Below are 16,635 nucleotides of genomic sequence, written 5' to 3' on the forward strand. Positions count from 1 at the left end.
CCCCCCTGGTGCACTCAAAACAGTGAATCCAATCAGATTAAAGCTGTCCTTCATGTTAGCACATGTTGCTTCGATATCCAGCATGTGATTTCATGTGGACCTCATGTCCCCATTCCATGTCCCTCATGTGTGTTACAAAGGGTTTTATTGATCTGCTACGGAGTGAGACCATAACACATTCTATGACACCGGGTTCAGTGTCCACATTCATCTCTCAGATCAATAAATTCAACAACCAATAGAAAGGGGTTTATGGCCACAATGTGAACTACACTGCTTCGGATGATATGGCAACTCGGTATCAAACACACCTATAGATCACCTTTACAATAATAGTGTGCTTGCTGGTAAAAAAAATATACTTCACAGGGCCTTTAGATCATATTTTATAGGCCATTAATGATCAGCTGCTCCCCCATAAATAAAGTATGGCTGCAACAAGTGATTAAGAGTAAGACTGACTGGTTGTTTTACAATAAATCACTGACTTTTTGGTCAAACTAAATCTCAGATAACAGCTAATGTACTGTATGTTGCGCTTTCCCTGAGGCGAAACCTTCAACAGTCTAATATCAAACATTAAATGTAGGCTTTGTTATTCTGGAGGAGTATGATAGTAGTATAAATGTTGAATGCCATTGCCCGGTTCTCAGGTTTGTTGTTTGAACACTCAAAATTGTAATTTGATTCTTTTAATATTTCCACGCTGCTATTGTTTGTGTGTCAAGGCCGTGTTGTAAACATCAAGAGACATTTTTCAAGCCCAGGAAACAAACAGAACGAACCCCGACAGTCAGTGTGAGAAACAATCATTAACGGATGCAAATTACAGGAAGAGTCGCACAGAATGATGATTTATTTCATCTTATATGGATGTGTAAAGAGCATGAATTCAGTGTCACTGTGATCCATATAGCAAAAGTAATTTTAAATTCATCAGTGGAAGAGATCATGTCTCGATGCAACATAATCAATTCACGTTGATAAGCAGCATTTCCGATCCTGCTCAGCTCAGTTTGGCTCAGGCTGACATTGATCAGGATGCTTTATTATTAACCCTGCCTTCGCGAGCCTGTGGGAAGTTCTGTCAGATTGCAATTACAAAGGCTCGGCACGAAGTTGACAGCAGGCTAAGAACACAGAGGATGTCATGTGAGGAGGGTTTTGACAGCCTTATTAATCTGCTGCTAAAAATCAAGGCGGGAAGCAAAGGCGGTGTGAGATTTTTACACAAACAAGACCATTAGTGGAAATGTGTCAGGATGAAACGGGTGTCTAAAGAGCATCAAAGGGCCACATTTACTATTTAACTCAGAGAATGATCTTTCTTTAACCTAAACCACACATAAAGTGTTAGCCATGCTTTAATATCTCTGAATGAAATGATAAAAATAATAACAGTAAATTAAATACTCTTAAAATTCTTTCATTCCAAGCTGATTGCATGAAAACACTTGTACTTCTATTAACACATAGGAAAACTATTCATAATGACATCATCATGAATAGAGTTATAAATAAAAGATTCATTTGTCATCAGTCCTGTTGATATTATAAGTGATCAAAAAATAATTTCAATCCCTTGCTGCATATGAATATAATTTCAACGAGGCGGGGGTTTATGGACACCAAACCTGGACTGTGATCCATGTTAGGTCCCGCTCCTGGTGTCTCAGTCTGAGGGCCAATCCTCCAATCAAAATCATCATCAGCATCCTGAGAAAGCTGGCAGGTCTCCTCCCAGCGGTTTTCTCCTGAGTTGAAACTACAAGCTCCTGGCAAGCCCGAGATGTGACCTACGAGAGAGAGACGTGGGACAGCGTTTGTTTTTCTGATCAACACACACATAGATTCACTCCCGAACTACAAGAAAACCCATTTCCCAGTTTTCCTCACCACAGTTTCGCTCATCCGATTGATCGGCGCAATCGGCCTTGTTGTCACACACCAGGTGGGCCTCGATGCAGTGGCCACTGCGACACACGAAGTCTGTGACAGCGGGACAACTGATCGGATCCACAACATCTAAAACACACAGAAAAGACACAACTGTCTGATGTTTCATCTCCTTTAGGTTCTGAATTAGTCTGCATGCGAATGTGTGTTTAGATTGAAAGTCAGAAACATTAAAGGATGACTAAAATAAGCAGAATCCATTGCAGACGTTCAGGAGGGTTAATCATGAAGAGAAAATCAAATTTAAAGCGGACTGAAGTTCTCTGTCAAGTGACATTTAACGATGGAGAGGCGGATGCAAGGCGTCTCCACTTTTCTGCAGGTTTGTGTGTGTGTGTGTGTGTGTGTGTGTGTGTGTGTTTGTGTTGGTGATGGCAAGGAAACATCCCACATAGTGTCCAGTGCTGTTTAATGTGGAACATCTGTCATTTGTCATCGACATCAAACAGTCTGTCAGAAACACTCAGCACAGAAACAGAAACTCTCCCTCTCAGACACACACTGGCTCTTCTTCTGCTCCTGCTCTGAAAGCTAATGGAAAATCAATTACACACTTTCAGGCTATCAGTTAAAAATATCATAAAATAATTTCACAGCACATTTATATCGCGCTTGTGAAGATTATTAGAAGCACGTTTGATGAAACAAGAACAGGGGATTACGAGAGGAGAAGTTTAATGTCATTATGTAATGAAGACTCATTTTCTAGGCTACACCTGAATAGGTAATCACAGGGGGGGGTTTTTGGGAGGGTGACTTGAATCTATTGTGCACTTTTGACATTTTACGGCTGCATTTAAAAAAAAAGTCAGTTCACGGTCGGGCAATCTTCAGAGACAAGTTTAGATATTTCTACGACTTTAAAGGGAAACTGATATGGACTGACATGAAAAGAGGACTGAAAAATGAGATAATGAATATCTGTCTCAAAAGTCATCAAAAGTTTCTTTTTCAAATTCAAGTTATTTTTTGAATTAAAGCAGCAATAACTTACTTTTGTGCCACCGCTCCGCACAAAGCGACCTTCATACGTGCATTAAGCACTCCGTGATTACTTTGCCAGGTGCTGAGAGTTTTGGTCTAAAAAAGACTTTCCACTTCAGCGCTCCATTTCATTTCCCATCCTCGCTGCCCATCCTTTTGCATTTTTCATTTCTCTAACAAATTTTAAAGCGCTGCGAGGTATCTCAGCTACAATGGCTTTTAAATTACTCATTAGATGGAATGGGGGGGGATTCAGGGATATCCTACTGGCTGCCAACAGATGTCAATCAAAAACTCATATTGCATAAGACCCTGAAAGGAAGAGTTTGACTTTTATTGCATTTTATTTTGCTGGAAGATGGGTGAGAATATTGTCACCATTCCATTCTGTGTAATAAAATGAAACTAGAAATAGCAGATTGGGTAGCTTAAACTAGCATGAGGACTGAAAATAGGAGGAAACTACTAAATGAGATACAGGATATATTATGAAAAATAGTGAGCTGTATTAGTTAGAAATGTCATTCAGGAATCACAGGAAGGACATCTTCAATTTGGGGGTTTATTTTATTACCATATCAGTTAGTGCGGATTTAAAAATTGAATTAAAAGAGCAGAGAAGATGGTATCAGGCTGCTCTAATTGGATTCTGGAATCTTGGAGAGGAAAAAAAAATTGTGCCAGCATCATCATGTCAGAAATAAGGCTTGTAGATCAAAGATAGTGGAGGGTGGGTGGGTCCCTGAAATTCATAGGAGGTGCAGAAGGGTAACGAGACACTTTTCCATTCGGAGCTGGATCTGACTACCGAGACAAAGACGGATGTTGGCGCCTGTTGTGAGCTTGAATCAGAGGGGATGAGTGAGAAATAGCTGAAAGCTGAAAGAAATGTGGGAGGCAAAAGCAGAAAGAAGATATTAGTAAGAACTGAAGAGAAATCCACTTGGAAGGGATAAAATTGATCGGGAGTTGTGCCAGACAGACTTCAGTCAGATTGAGGGCAAATATGTCAAAGTCAGTCTAATTGATGATCAGTGAAGCTGAATAATAATTGCTGGACAAGACCTTGAGTTCCCAATACCATTTAGTAACAACTCTGAGAATGTTAAGACGGTTCTCTTGTAGGCATGCCTGAGTTGGAGATATGTGGTAAAAGTGTAAATGTGCAACGAAGAAGCTGTTGAAAGGAACCCAAGTGTGATCAGTGTGGGGAGAGTCACGAACCCGGGGGAGGAGATTGTCCAAAAGAGAGAGAAGCAGATGGAAATCGTGAGGGTCAGGTCGGGACACACTAGGAAAGAGATGACTGGAAAAGATCAACAGAGATGTTGAGCAGAGCAGGTTAGTTTGATTGGAGAATGGGATGCGGGGTGGACAGGAATCAGAAGGAGACTCAGCAGTTGCTATAGAAGGTCTCGTTTGTCCTCTGATGACCTCTAATGTACATGGAGGCCAGGATTTCGTGCACTGTGGGCATGGTGACATCCAGGCCGACAGAATGGAGCCCATCCAGTTTTGCCTGCCAATCCTAAGTGATTTGCATAGTTATTACATAGCAATTTACTGACCCCTCACTGGCTAAAAGTTATGCCCTGAGCAGGGACAACTCAGTGATGCAATACCACATCTGTGGAAATCACAGAGACCAGAAGTCTCTCAAGTGGATAAACCGACCATCAGCAGCTGTGATGAATCAGGATCATAAGTCATTTGTTCTGTTTGTCCTCTGGCTTCATTGTTCTAGCTGAATCTGGATGACTGGTTCGACAGCCAAGCTGCTTCCACATGTTGGATGTCTGCAGTTCAAAAATAAGCCCTCAGTTTCATGTTAAGTCCATGCGTAAAATTAGTCAATATCCTGAGTTGAAAAGCAAGACTGGTTAGTAACGCTAGGTATGAAGCCAGATTAGTAGCTTAAGAATACTCAAAGTTTGTTCCAGATCTCCCTGCAATGCGCTAGAGACACGTTCGCCTCTCACCCGTAGTCAGCTGGGATGAACTCAAGCTAAACCTGTGACCCGCGAGATCGAAAAGCGCAAGAATGCAAGAATGAATAAAATATAATTGGTATATATGATTCCATACTGTAACTTACATTGCTTATTCAATGTTCGTACTGTTGGTATGACTTACTCGGGGCACAGTCTATGAACTCCAGGTCATCCAAGGCAGCTCCTCCGCTCACGTCCTTCGAGCGAACCCCCTCAAATATCACCTCAAAGTTCCTCAGCTTCCTAAGGGGAATCTCTGCATGGTTCCAATAATTTCCTTGATGCCCCGTTTTGTTCCACGCCTCCCATAAGTTGTTCTCGGTCTGTGGAGAAGGACAGCATCGAGACAGGATGTTCATGCGGTGGCATTTCTGGTTATGCCTAATATCCTCATCGAGAGACTTGAAGTGGAGTCAAGGTCGAAGCGGTGATTGTTGTCAGAAACATCGGGATACGTTACTTTTAATGATCATTCATGTCAAGAGTGGAGAACTTTAAATTAAAAAGGGCTGAAATTAACTTTTGGGCAGACCACTGCTGGTGGAACAGTAAATACCATCCAAGGGGAGTCATTAAAGTCTCATTAGCATAACTTTGTAGTAATAAGTTCCCCTGCCTTGAGACATCCTATTGAGAATGAAAGCCTGCACTCCCTGAGTTATGGTAATGGATTTCTCTCATGCCACATGTGGAACATATTAAAACACAAGCCGATGTGTATTCCTCTGTAAGTCCTGACTGTCTTTTCCCATGGCACCAAGGAGGCAATAAATCTTCACTAATACAGATTTGAAAAAACTGAATGTGACTTTGAAAGGGCTTTAGTGGACACGCGTGACGAGCCATCATCTTACCTTCACGTCAAGACCATGAATGAGACATTCACAAAGTAGGATGGAGAGAAATCACACATAAATGTCTCACGGTGAACATGTACTCTTTGGAGTAACATCCATCCAAACAAATCATTTCTAAGGAAATCAGTTCAAACAAAGAGAAGTTGAAGCAGTGGGACACATAGATTTAACTGCTAAACCCTTTAGCCTATGAGTTATGCGTAAAATATAAAGTATAAGAATTTTAAGGTTGCATGACTCAATTATTCATAATAACTTCCTCAACCTCCACTCTTTTCGAAGGTGACTGCCGGTCTGTGACATCACATTTTTTGTTTGAGAGCAGTGTCATGGTGGGAATAAATCTCAGAAGTGTCAAAAATCATTGACAGCACAGGAGAACGGTGACTTTTCCAATAATATCAAACCTGCTCTGTTTCAAGTTCCAAGAGTACAGCTAAGGAAGAGTTGGTCTATAATGTAATCCAAACCAGAGGACGACTAATGTCATGTTCTACTCTGGTTAGATAGCCAATTAAAATGCACCCTTGGGTGAGGCATACACTGGCTGTCTCCTCTGCTTTACACCAATGAAGCCTCGGCTTGAAATAATCTTGTTACTGCGAGAGTAAAGCATAGATTAATAGGCGGTTACAGGAGGACTTACCCAGATTTATGTCACGGAGTAAAGACTTGAGCCATAATAGCAGCCTTACAGTGACTGACGAGTGTATGATACATGTAGCACACTAGATGTCGGGGGGATTTATCACTCGAGCCATTTATTCAATCAGTTTCAAGGTTCCTCTCTTGAGCTTCAAGTCAAATCAAAGCAACTGAGAATTCAGTTGAAGCATGAATACACATTTACATAATTTCATTGAGCTTATCCTCCTGGTGACGAAAGCCAACAAAGAAAGCTGTGAATACAATAAAATGCTGATATGAATGGAAATTTTAATTCCCATGTCTTAAACATTTATTGAGCTTTCCATTAAGTTGGAATCCAATTTGCACTAGTGGACTTTTCTTTTTATGGAATTGCTGGAAGCTTTGATTGAAAATGCATCCATTTATTTCTGCACAGTCTATTAAACATGGGGGGTCAGAGACCTTTCTCTGGCTGGCTGGGATATGTACGGCCTATCGTAATGGCAGGCCACATTTTAATGAGCCACACTGTAGATATCCACATAAAACAGCGAATGGCGGGATGTTTAGCTAGGCTCAAAATGTGTTTTTTAGTAATCTAAGTGTTGTTGAATTTATTTATTATTTATTAATTTATTAATTTATTTATTTTAGCATTTATTTTTTTAGAATTTATAGCATATGATGTCTGAAAAGGAATGCAACATAAGAATGGAAAACATTTATTCAAAATTCAAAATTAAAGCATTACAGGATTAACAGTGATGTTCTATAGACATCATTTCTGTTTTAAACTGTACAGAAAATTCAGTCCCAAAAAGTTGTTACTCCAAAAAGATAAGAGGCATATAAACTTCATTTTAAAATAACCCCAATCTCATAACATCTCTATCTTCTCCTGATCGGAGTTCTAAAGTAAAAAATTTGAAAAGCAAATACACTTCTATCTATTCTCTATACTCTGAATATCAAGTGGATCTTCCTGTATGGATGGACAGGCGGGACATGCAGTGGATAGAAACTGTCAGGCCACCTTCCTGGTTCATTGAGATCCTGCCTCTGCTCTGTCCACTCACTGCTGACTGTTATCAACACGATGAGTAATGACTCTTTAGAGCAGTCCACAGGCTGTGGATATAAATAGACAGGACCGTTGAGCCCCTGGTGGACTTCATAGAGCAAAACACTCAGCAGGTAAATGAAATCCCCTCCCTCCCGCTCTTCGTTTCTGCTCGTTGGAGGCTCATTACCATAACCGCATATGTTCTTCAATCAACCTTTAAAGATGGCTCACACTGTGTTCACACCATCATGCTCACAGAGTGCGTGTGTATTTGTCCGTGCAAATGTATTTGCATTTTCGCAGCCGTTTCAACTCAACAGTCTACAAAAGAAGGCCATGACCTTTTAAATTACAGCAAAAAGCGATATCCTGCAAATGTATTTGAATGTTCTAGGTCATACTTTTTTTGTTTTTTCAACAGATGAGGTGCCTTTTTCAGTATGGTACTCTAACTACTGGATATACCTTTAAAGACATATGACAAATAGACTTATTCTTCTTCAAAGAATAAAAAGTTCTATTAACCTTTAGTTGAAACGGTAGAATAAATACAAGATCAGGTTTCAGAGCAAACTGGTCAATAAGAATTAAGCTATAAGCATCTAATTACAAGGTCTACTTGGAGAGTCAATCCAGTATTGTTATGTTCTTTTCATTGAATTCAAAGACAAAATTAAATTCTTCAATCTGTATTGTTTTATTTTCTATTCTCTTCAGTGGCCTATTACTTGAAAACACACTGAGCTGCTCTAATGAGAGAACAAAACAGCTGAATCTAGTTCTGCGTTCATTTTCTCTCCCTGTCTTTTCAAGTCATTTGTTTGTAGCCTTTAAGGCATATTTCTCTGTTGATAACAGTTTTAATTATTGATCTTCTCTGTTGTCTCGACACGAGTGTCCTTTTTGAAAGGGTAATGCTGTGTAAATCTCGCAAGGTGGGACACTTGGTGAAATTTACATGATAGCTTGCTGATCTGCACTGCAAAATACATACTGCAGTTTCTGACGTGCAAATGAGGACACGCTGAGAAACGTTCCCATCCAGCCCACTTACACACCAAAGAATGAATCAACTCGTGCGCCTTGGCCTTGAGTCACACCTGAACATAAAGCCGCGAGCATAAATTGATATCCCTGAAAGTTGATTGTGCGTCCGCAAACTAGAAGGCTGAGTGTTCATCAACCAAGAAGCCTTGACAGCTGGCAGAGCTGGGGGCTGCCCAGTGGGTAAGCTGAGGAGAGACCATGGCTGACATTATTCACACTCAATCCTCTACAGATACACCATAGATCAAAAACACTGGAGGAGAGAGTGACAGCTTCACTTCCCTTATAATCCAAGCATCCTATGATCACTAGATTGAGCTGATGTGATGAAATTACTGTCTCAATTAACGTGATATAATTAGGATTCACGTGTGACTGACTGACTGAAGCAGATGGTCTGCAGGGTTCATTGTCTAAACTGGGGGCACCATGCAAGCAAAGGTCACCTGTATCTGAGTTCATCTTACCTTAATCAGCAGACGGATTGTCCCTGAGGACACATGGGAAATGTAGTACCAGAAGGAGAACTTGCAGATGGCGCTTGACTCTTTCCAAACAGAGCTCCTGATGTGAGCTTTATCGCCTTTGAGTCCCACCGCTGTGGCTTCCAGAGAGACAAAGTGACCTGAAGACAGACGGAAGATGTGAGATGAGGGAGACGAGGAGAGGAGGATGTACTGTATTTAGTAAAAGTTGTTTGGGCCACCAGTGATAAACTATAGAAGTGGAGTAGGAGCTCTGAGGTCACAGAGTAATCTTTGACACCTAATATGTCACTGCTGATGATCAACCAGGGACCGCTCAGTTCAATCAAACCAACAAAGAATGGAGAACCAAGGGAATAACAAATACCAAATGCATCTGTACTATTAAAAATATATGATTTTTTTTTTGTGCTAGCTTTTTTTTTTCTTCCAACATTTATTGACTTTAGAACTGAAACAAGCTTAGATTAATATGTTAGGATTCTACAGATCTTCATTCAGTCGAACAAGGATATAACTAAGCAAATAATGCAGACAGACATCATATCAACCTGTTTACACTCATACTTCTGCCTGAACATTTGCTGCAGCTGCAATGAATAATTCATTTTGTTAGTGACTAATGTAAAAAAATGGATAGAGGAAATGCTGAAGACAACATTTTACCCCTCTTTGCACTGTGCTCTGCTGTTGTTGGGGTTTGCAGAAGATACTGACAGACCTGTTGATTAAAACAAAGTGAGCTTATTTGACTGAACAGATGCAGCTGTTGCTCCTCTGCTGGATCTCTGAGACAGAATCTTCTCTGTTTTGCTGCGATGGATCTTAAAGATTTTTTAATGGCGTCACTCTCACAAAATCCCAACCATCAATTACCTAAAGTGTTGCCTGTTATTTACTGACATGGCAGATAAAGAACAAATTAAACATTGCGGAGAATTATGGAAGTGATTTGGGTTTAACAAATGCAAAATTTAAAGCCAGCTCAGTTTTTTTCAGTCCCGACTCAGAAGTGCAAGGTGCTTGTTCGACTATTCAGTGTTAAATTAAAGAGGAGTCTAGAGCAGTAGGGACTGTCATTTCAATGATAGTCGACATTGATTTTTAAAAGTGTCTGATCTGCCCACAAAATGAAAAGAAAGAACACTTTAAAGACAAACCCGTTTCATCCATCAGCGTGTGATCATACGGAGGCCGTATTCCTTTAATGGATCCAACCCCGAGCGTCCAGTCGAAAATATCGGCCTGGGAGCTCTTCCAGCCACAGCGGCCATTCTCAAAGGAGCAGGATGTCCCACAATCCTTTTCATCTGTGCCGTCCCCACAGTCGTCTGTAAAGTCACAGCTCTGGCTGGGAGTGAAACACTGGCCATTCCTACAAGGCTGGAAGCCTGATGGGCAGGAGTCTGGAAATAAGAACCATTAAATATCAATTAGTCTCCTTAATTCATCCTGTTAAACCTGAGGTTATAGATGTAATTATGAAGGACAAACATTATACGCTTCTGCAAAACACAGGCAGGTCATCTTCTAAAACACGTGTAATATCACATTCTGGTCGCCGAAGACGCCAAGCGAGAGACCGCTGTTCATGTAATCAGTGGCATTTATTTTGGAGATAAGGTAAAAAGATTATGAGGAAAGAAGTATGCTTGTCCACGTTCTTGCTGAGTGTTAGATGAGGGGACGGATATATTAAGTTGCTCCTTGCAGACTGAATTCATTAGGATAACAAAGAGTCTGAAAAAAGGGACAAAATCCACCTATGAGCTCATCTGAAAGTGATTATATCGAATTTCTTCAATTTGTGGAGAAAACAAAGTTGAGGAAATATCTGTAAGCAGTTTACCACTTCCAGCCAGAAAGACCTTTCAAATCTACAACTTGCCACGTTGACTCTTTCATTTCCTTCAAGGCTTTGCTAGTGTCATGGATTTTAATGCGGTTATTTTTTCCGTAAATCTACTTTGTTCTTCATCAGATCAGCACAATATGAGTCTAGTGTTAACTTCCCAGCATAAGAAGTCAACTTGAGTATTGGGAGACCATGAGTAGGCAGCATCAGGGTCTTTAAGAGGCTTAAGGACACAAAGGAGCATGGGGCAATAAGCCCAAATCAGTGTATCATAGGGTGGCAGAGCCGGTGGGGGCTGGAATGTACTCCTTTTGGTGCCAGGCATTCCAGCAGGGTCAGTGCTTTGCTTTGGATAGTGTTAGAGAGGGAGATGAGGTGCGATGAAGAGGGGTGGTCTCAGTAAGTAAAGAAGAGAAAGGCTTATAAGTCCCTTCTAATCCTTTGTTCCTCTTCAGATGCACAGGACCAGAAGCAATGCACCCCAACAAAGGCACATAGGAAGCCAGGAAGCCACAGCTCCTGGGTGTGAAGCCGGGCTGGCTGACCGGCTGATGCGGCGCAAACTGAACCTTTAGGTGGTTCAACCCCATAATAACCCTTTGCAGATGTAGTGGTTAAAAATTAATTTGTCCTCATTAATTCCAGCGCATAGCCTGTGACATGAAAAATTCCCTGACTCCACATTATCAGCAGCAGTGCGACCTTCACACCAGGGACACAACAGTCCTTACATGACAGCGCCTTGGTCTGTCACCCTGGGTGGTATACTGCCCCCTGGTGTAAGGGTGATCCATTACACCCAATGACATCTGACAAGCTTGCGTTTCCATTGAGTTCACAAATATTTTCTGGCTTTCTCCAATTGTAATTGAATAATTTATAAATGAAATAGAAGCCTCTCTGTTTTCCCGCTACCTCTCTCACTCTCACTCTCTTTGACAGTGATTGAATAAAAAATAAAACACAGATCTTTCAGTATATCTGAAGAGTCAACCACAATCACTGAGATGGCCTTTAGATCAAATGCTGTCAGATTCTCCCCCATCAAAATAGAGATTCGTATTGAGCTCATGAGATCAGAGGCCATGGTTGATGAGTTGAACATGTTTAGCGTCGGCGTTTGCTTCATAAGTTCTGGCTCTCAATTTGACACCAGAGCCCACTTTAACAAATACAGGATTATGAAAGCCAATATAATTATTCTGTCTCATGATTCCCGTAAAGATTTTTAATAATATTAATCCGAGTAGCATGTCAGTTCAATTATATATTTCACATTTAATTTCATTGTTATGGAATGACGCTGATTGGACATTTAAAGACAGATGAACAGAGATTTGTGACGACGCCTCAAGGGTTGGTCATCAAGAACCGGATGCACATCGGCTCAGTTCTTCTACATAAATATATTTTCCTCCAAAGATATTTTCTCAAGCAGTTGACTCACATGCATGTAGCCCATGGTACATTTCATGATGTTAGTGTATCATATTTTCTGTAAGGCAAGATGAAATTCCCATGAATTCACATTTCTCCTTTCTTCAACCAATATCAATATGAGAATATTATAGAATGAGGCAGTGGAGAGAAATGTCCCTGAGGGGTTTCCTTATATGGTTTAATAAAAGCTGATTGTTCTGATCAGTATTACTGTCCTCCTGCAGCTGCCCTCATTCTCTCTCCCTCTCTCTCTCTTTTAATGGAGGGATCAGCCTCACTGTCAGGACAGTGGTGTTACACACTGTCTTAACCTTCAGGAAATATTTGAAATCCCTCTGTTCTCCATCCCACTTTTTTTTTTCTCTGCTTTTGCCTGTTCTGAAACTGATCCTGTCACATTTTGAAATAGAAAAAAAGACAGCAGCTTCCTTCTGCCTTTTCTCCCACACAATACTCTTGTTTTTTTTCTCAACCGTGCTGTTCTTTACACTGGAATCCTCGTGTGAGATGCCACCAGCACAGTTGCCTTGAGCTCATAACTTACTCTACAGTCTAAGTATACAAGCTTATTTGTTCTGCGGCACAACAAAATTCTCATATTGTCTCTTCATAGTTCTAGCTGAATATGATTTTCATGAGCTCTACTGTATTTTAAATGTTCACATTCAGCCACTGTAATACATTTATGAACATTCAGATGTCTAAAACACTATGAATTCTCACTCATAAAAGCAATGATAACCATAAAAACTTTAATACAACTTGAAGTATTTATTCTGAAAGATGATTGATAGGGTCAGTTTTATTCACACTTTTAGGATACCTTTGCATAAGCATGTTTAGTTTGAAGCCCTAGAATACTTTGTTTTCAGTCTTCAGAGGGATTATTTTTTTGTGTAGAAAGTGGTTCTAAACCATTCACACTCAGAAGGATTTGTTTCTGCGATGACATGTTGCTGCTGAATTATTTCAGTGTCTTCTAAAAGTTAATAAAAAATGAAACACATCCACAGCATTGGGATTCAACACCAGTAAAGAATGAGGAAATGCACTATTTTTGTGAATTGTTTCAAGCAGCCGACAATGTCAACATGCTGCTCCAGATAAGATTAGCGCTCAGACTCCCTTTGAACCGCTGGAGAAATTGGTGAAGGCATCAAGCAGGAGGAGGTGAAAAGATGATAAACTTGATTTGGGCTTCACCTCAGCAAGGCCACGCTACTTTAGAGAATGATTTAAACTTCACTGAGTGGGAGTCTAGCCATTCAGAGTAAGACTGAATGCTTGCAAACACAGGGAGACAATGCACTCAGCTGCAAGGACAACCTTCACTACTCTGGTTTCTGCTTCTGAAAAGAAGAGATGACAAGTGACAAGAAGACTCTTGAGGGGAGGGTACACCTTCACAGGTTCATCTCATTTGGCATCCAGTGCAAGGGGAAGGTAATACATTTAATTGGACTATTATAGCCAAAGTAACAATGGCAATAAAAGAAGCTCATGTTCTTTTCTCTTGCCTTAAACAGTTCCTTCGTAAAAAAAAACAAACTAAAAAAAATGCTAAGAATGCAAAGAATTATGAAAAAAGCTCCTAAATCAGGTTGGAAGATGTTGTTAATGATTAACAATTCTTTAGACTGAAAGGAAGTATTTTTCTCAAAACAGTTTTATGTTCAGTAAAGACATTAATTAATCAATATATTTGAAACTATGTAGGGTTTTGAGTTAAATGCTAACATCAGCTCGCTAACATTCGGATTCACCTGAACACCTGAACAAGCAGCCACCTTAATTCAGCATATTATTATATTATATTATGATTACATATTATTATAAAATATTATATTACTTAATTATTAGCATACTAACATCTGACAGTTAGCTCTGAACGCAATGTGAATGTTATTATTTTTCGCCGATACTGGTAATGAGATCAGATGAACTTCATACATCTAGAATCCATCATACATCAGGGTACTCTTTAATTCCAGTGCATCTATTAAAAGAAATTCATTATGGCATAAAAGTCAAAGTCTCTGGGTCACTAAAGCTTTATGGATTCATTCTCTGGGAACTTGGAGTATCTGTAAACATATCATAGAAAACCATTCAATAGCTGTGGAGGTTTTTAAGTCCACGTAAAACTAAAGCAGTGGCATGAAAGTGACATTGTGACAGTTAGAATGGAGGTAACACCTTGAGACGCAAGAAGAAGAGTGAATCAATTTTAGACAAGAGGTGATGGGAGTCATTAGACAAATCCCAGCATGAGCAGCTCTCTTCATCCATTTCAGTCAAACGGGGTAGGAGAAAGATCTGGGATTCAGTGAGAGCATGGAAAAACAGAAGCACAAAGGACAGGAAATGGAGTGTACCTGCAGGAGGTGAGGGAGTGACATCCGCTTCTCCGCCAGAGGAGGCGAGCAGACATCCTGGGGAGAAGGTGATGTCATCGAGGCAGATGTCACCCTTTGGACTTCGGCCCACTTTGCCCTCAAACACAACCTGAAAGTCGCTGATGTCGCTCATCGGGATCTCCCTCAGCTGCCAGTAGTAGCCCTGATCTCCTGTCAGGTTCAGCAGGAGGTGAAGGTGTCCTTCGCTTTTCCTGAACACGCTGAGGGTCCCGATGCCGTCTCCGGACATGTGGAAATAGAACCGCATCTGGAGGAAGGAGAGTAGATAGAGATCAAATAAGCTACTGATTTAGCAGATGTGTCTTGACAGAAGTTCTTATACTAAAGGTTGCCTCTTGTGAACCACTTCTCCCAATATCTACAGTGTTATTCCTCAGGGCATGTAGCACAGGCTTAGAAAGGTAAATGAATTTGAATCTCATCGAGATAATGGCACACTTTCTCTTAAGTCCTTGTCTTAATTAAATCTCGGATGAAAAATGGTGTTTCATCATCACTCGATGAGGACACAGCGATGCTTTCTCTCTGAACGGAAGCTTGTTAACAAGCAGGATCATCACATCAACCCCCTCCATGTCAGGAGAGGCTGCCTTCTCTCCTCACTTTACCCCTGCACCACCTTTGGCGACAGGTCAGGAGCGTCTTAAGAGAGATACATCACACGACTGACTCTTTCCTGCAGAATGTCAGGCTGACATCCATTCTGACATTCTGAGAAACCCACATCAGAAGCAGTCCCGCAGGTTTGGGGAGATTGACGGCGCTAGATTGGAATGCTCTCATCCGTATCAGGATAAAAACTAAAAAGCATACAGATACATTCAGGTTTATCTCGATAAATATACCAACAGTATTGAATTCAGCTCCTCATATCTTACAAAAGTATTTGTCTGTACTGAAGCAGACACAAATTTCATGTCGATCAGTCTTGTAGTAATTTATTTACTAACACATTATACTGCATATGTAAGGAAATATATTCTGAATTGCATCAATGATGTTTACAAGTGAATTTAACAGCTGCTATTATACCAGTGAATTACACTTGATAACAAACAGTGTAAATTTGTTATATTAAATATGAAGAAAGCAAAATGCTGTTTGTGTCTCTTTAAAATGAATCAGCTTTTTCGCCAAATCCATTTAAGCGTTAGAATCAGATGATGCAGAAGCACTGAAGTTTAATCATAGAAGTTATAGTGTCTGAAACTCATCTATTCAGATTAGTTCATTTGGATTTTAATTTCTCCAGCTGACCTTGCACTGTGAGCTCCTGCGGCTCAGTAAGGGTCCTGATATTCTGGCGGCATCTCCCGCCGCTTGGGGAAAGGAGCTCTCCAAGTAGAGGTAATGGCCAGAGGAGTTCCTCAGGGTGTGGTCACTCGTCGGCCCAGTGCCAACTGTTGGCGTGCTGCCTGCTTTGATCAACCAATCAAAATCATCCTGTCGGCACTGGCGCCAAGAACAGAGGTCGAACTCGAAACTACAACGCCCGCTAAAGCCCTCTGAAACACAGTAGCAAAAAAAAAAGGGTTATCCAATATCTAAACCTTATCTTTGGGTGGGTGTGATGGGTCAGATGGTGGAGGCCTCACTGCAGATGTAGTGGTCTTCATCAGAGTTGTCCCCACAGTGGTTGATGAAGTCGCACAGGTTGTCCTGAGGGATGCAGTGGCCGTTAGCACAGGCGTATTGATCAGGCGAGCACGGCTGGCCTGAAGGAAGAGGATTGGGGCAGTCCATGAAGCTGACATCATCCACCACCAGATCGCCCATGTAGCTGATCCCTCGCTTCGCCCTGAACACCACCTGGGAAGCGACGAACAGCACAACTGACTTTTAGAGTTTTTCATCACATTTTTAGAAACCAGGTTTCACGCATGAACCAGCTCTGGTGATTGGACTCATTC

The 16,635-nt window shown here is 40.9% G+C and overlaps 1 protein-coding gene across 1 annotated transcript in view; it reads right to left on the bottom strand.

The window, feature by feature from the left end:
- malrd1 (MAM and LDL receptor class A domain containing 1) overlaps positions 1–16,635 on the bottom strand; it is a 40,589-nt gene that overhangs the window by 8,529 nt on the left and 15,425 nt on the right. Inside the window, exons 15-22 of the mRNA XM_068304587.1 lie at positions 16,321–16,534; positions 15,983–16,230; positions 14,684–14,972; positions 10,174–10,419; positions 8,996–9,153; positions 5,074–5,254; positions 1,897–2,025; positions 1,635–1,796 (exon numbers count right to left, since the gene is read on the bottom strand). Of these exons, the coding sequence (XP_068160688.1) occupies positions 1,635–1,796; positions 1,897–2,025; positions 5,074–5,254; positions 8,996–9,153; positions 10,174–10,419; positions 14,684–14,972; positions 15,983–16,230; positions 16,321–16,534 (1,627 nt within the window). The remainder of the gene's footprint in view (positions 1–1,634; positions 1,797–1,896; positions 2,026–5,073; positions 5,255–8,995; positions 9,154–10,173; positions 10,420–14,683; positions 14,973–15,982; positions 16,231–16,320; positions 16,535–16,635) is intronic.

The sequence above is a fragment of the Antennarius striatus genome, chromosome 20 (assembly GCF_040054535.1).
Source record: "Antennarius striatus isolate MH-2024 chromosome 20, ASM4005453v1, whole genome shotgun sequence".
Classification (NCBI taxonomy): domain Eukaryota; kingdom Metazoa; phylum Chordata; class Actinopteri; order Lophiiformes; family Antennariidae; genus Antennarius; species Antennarius striatus.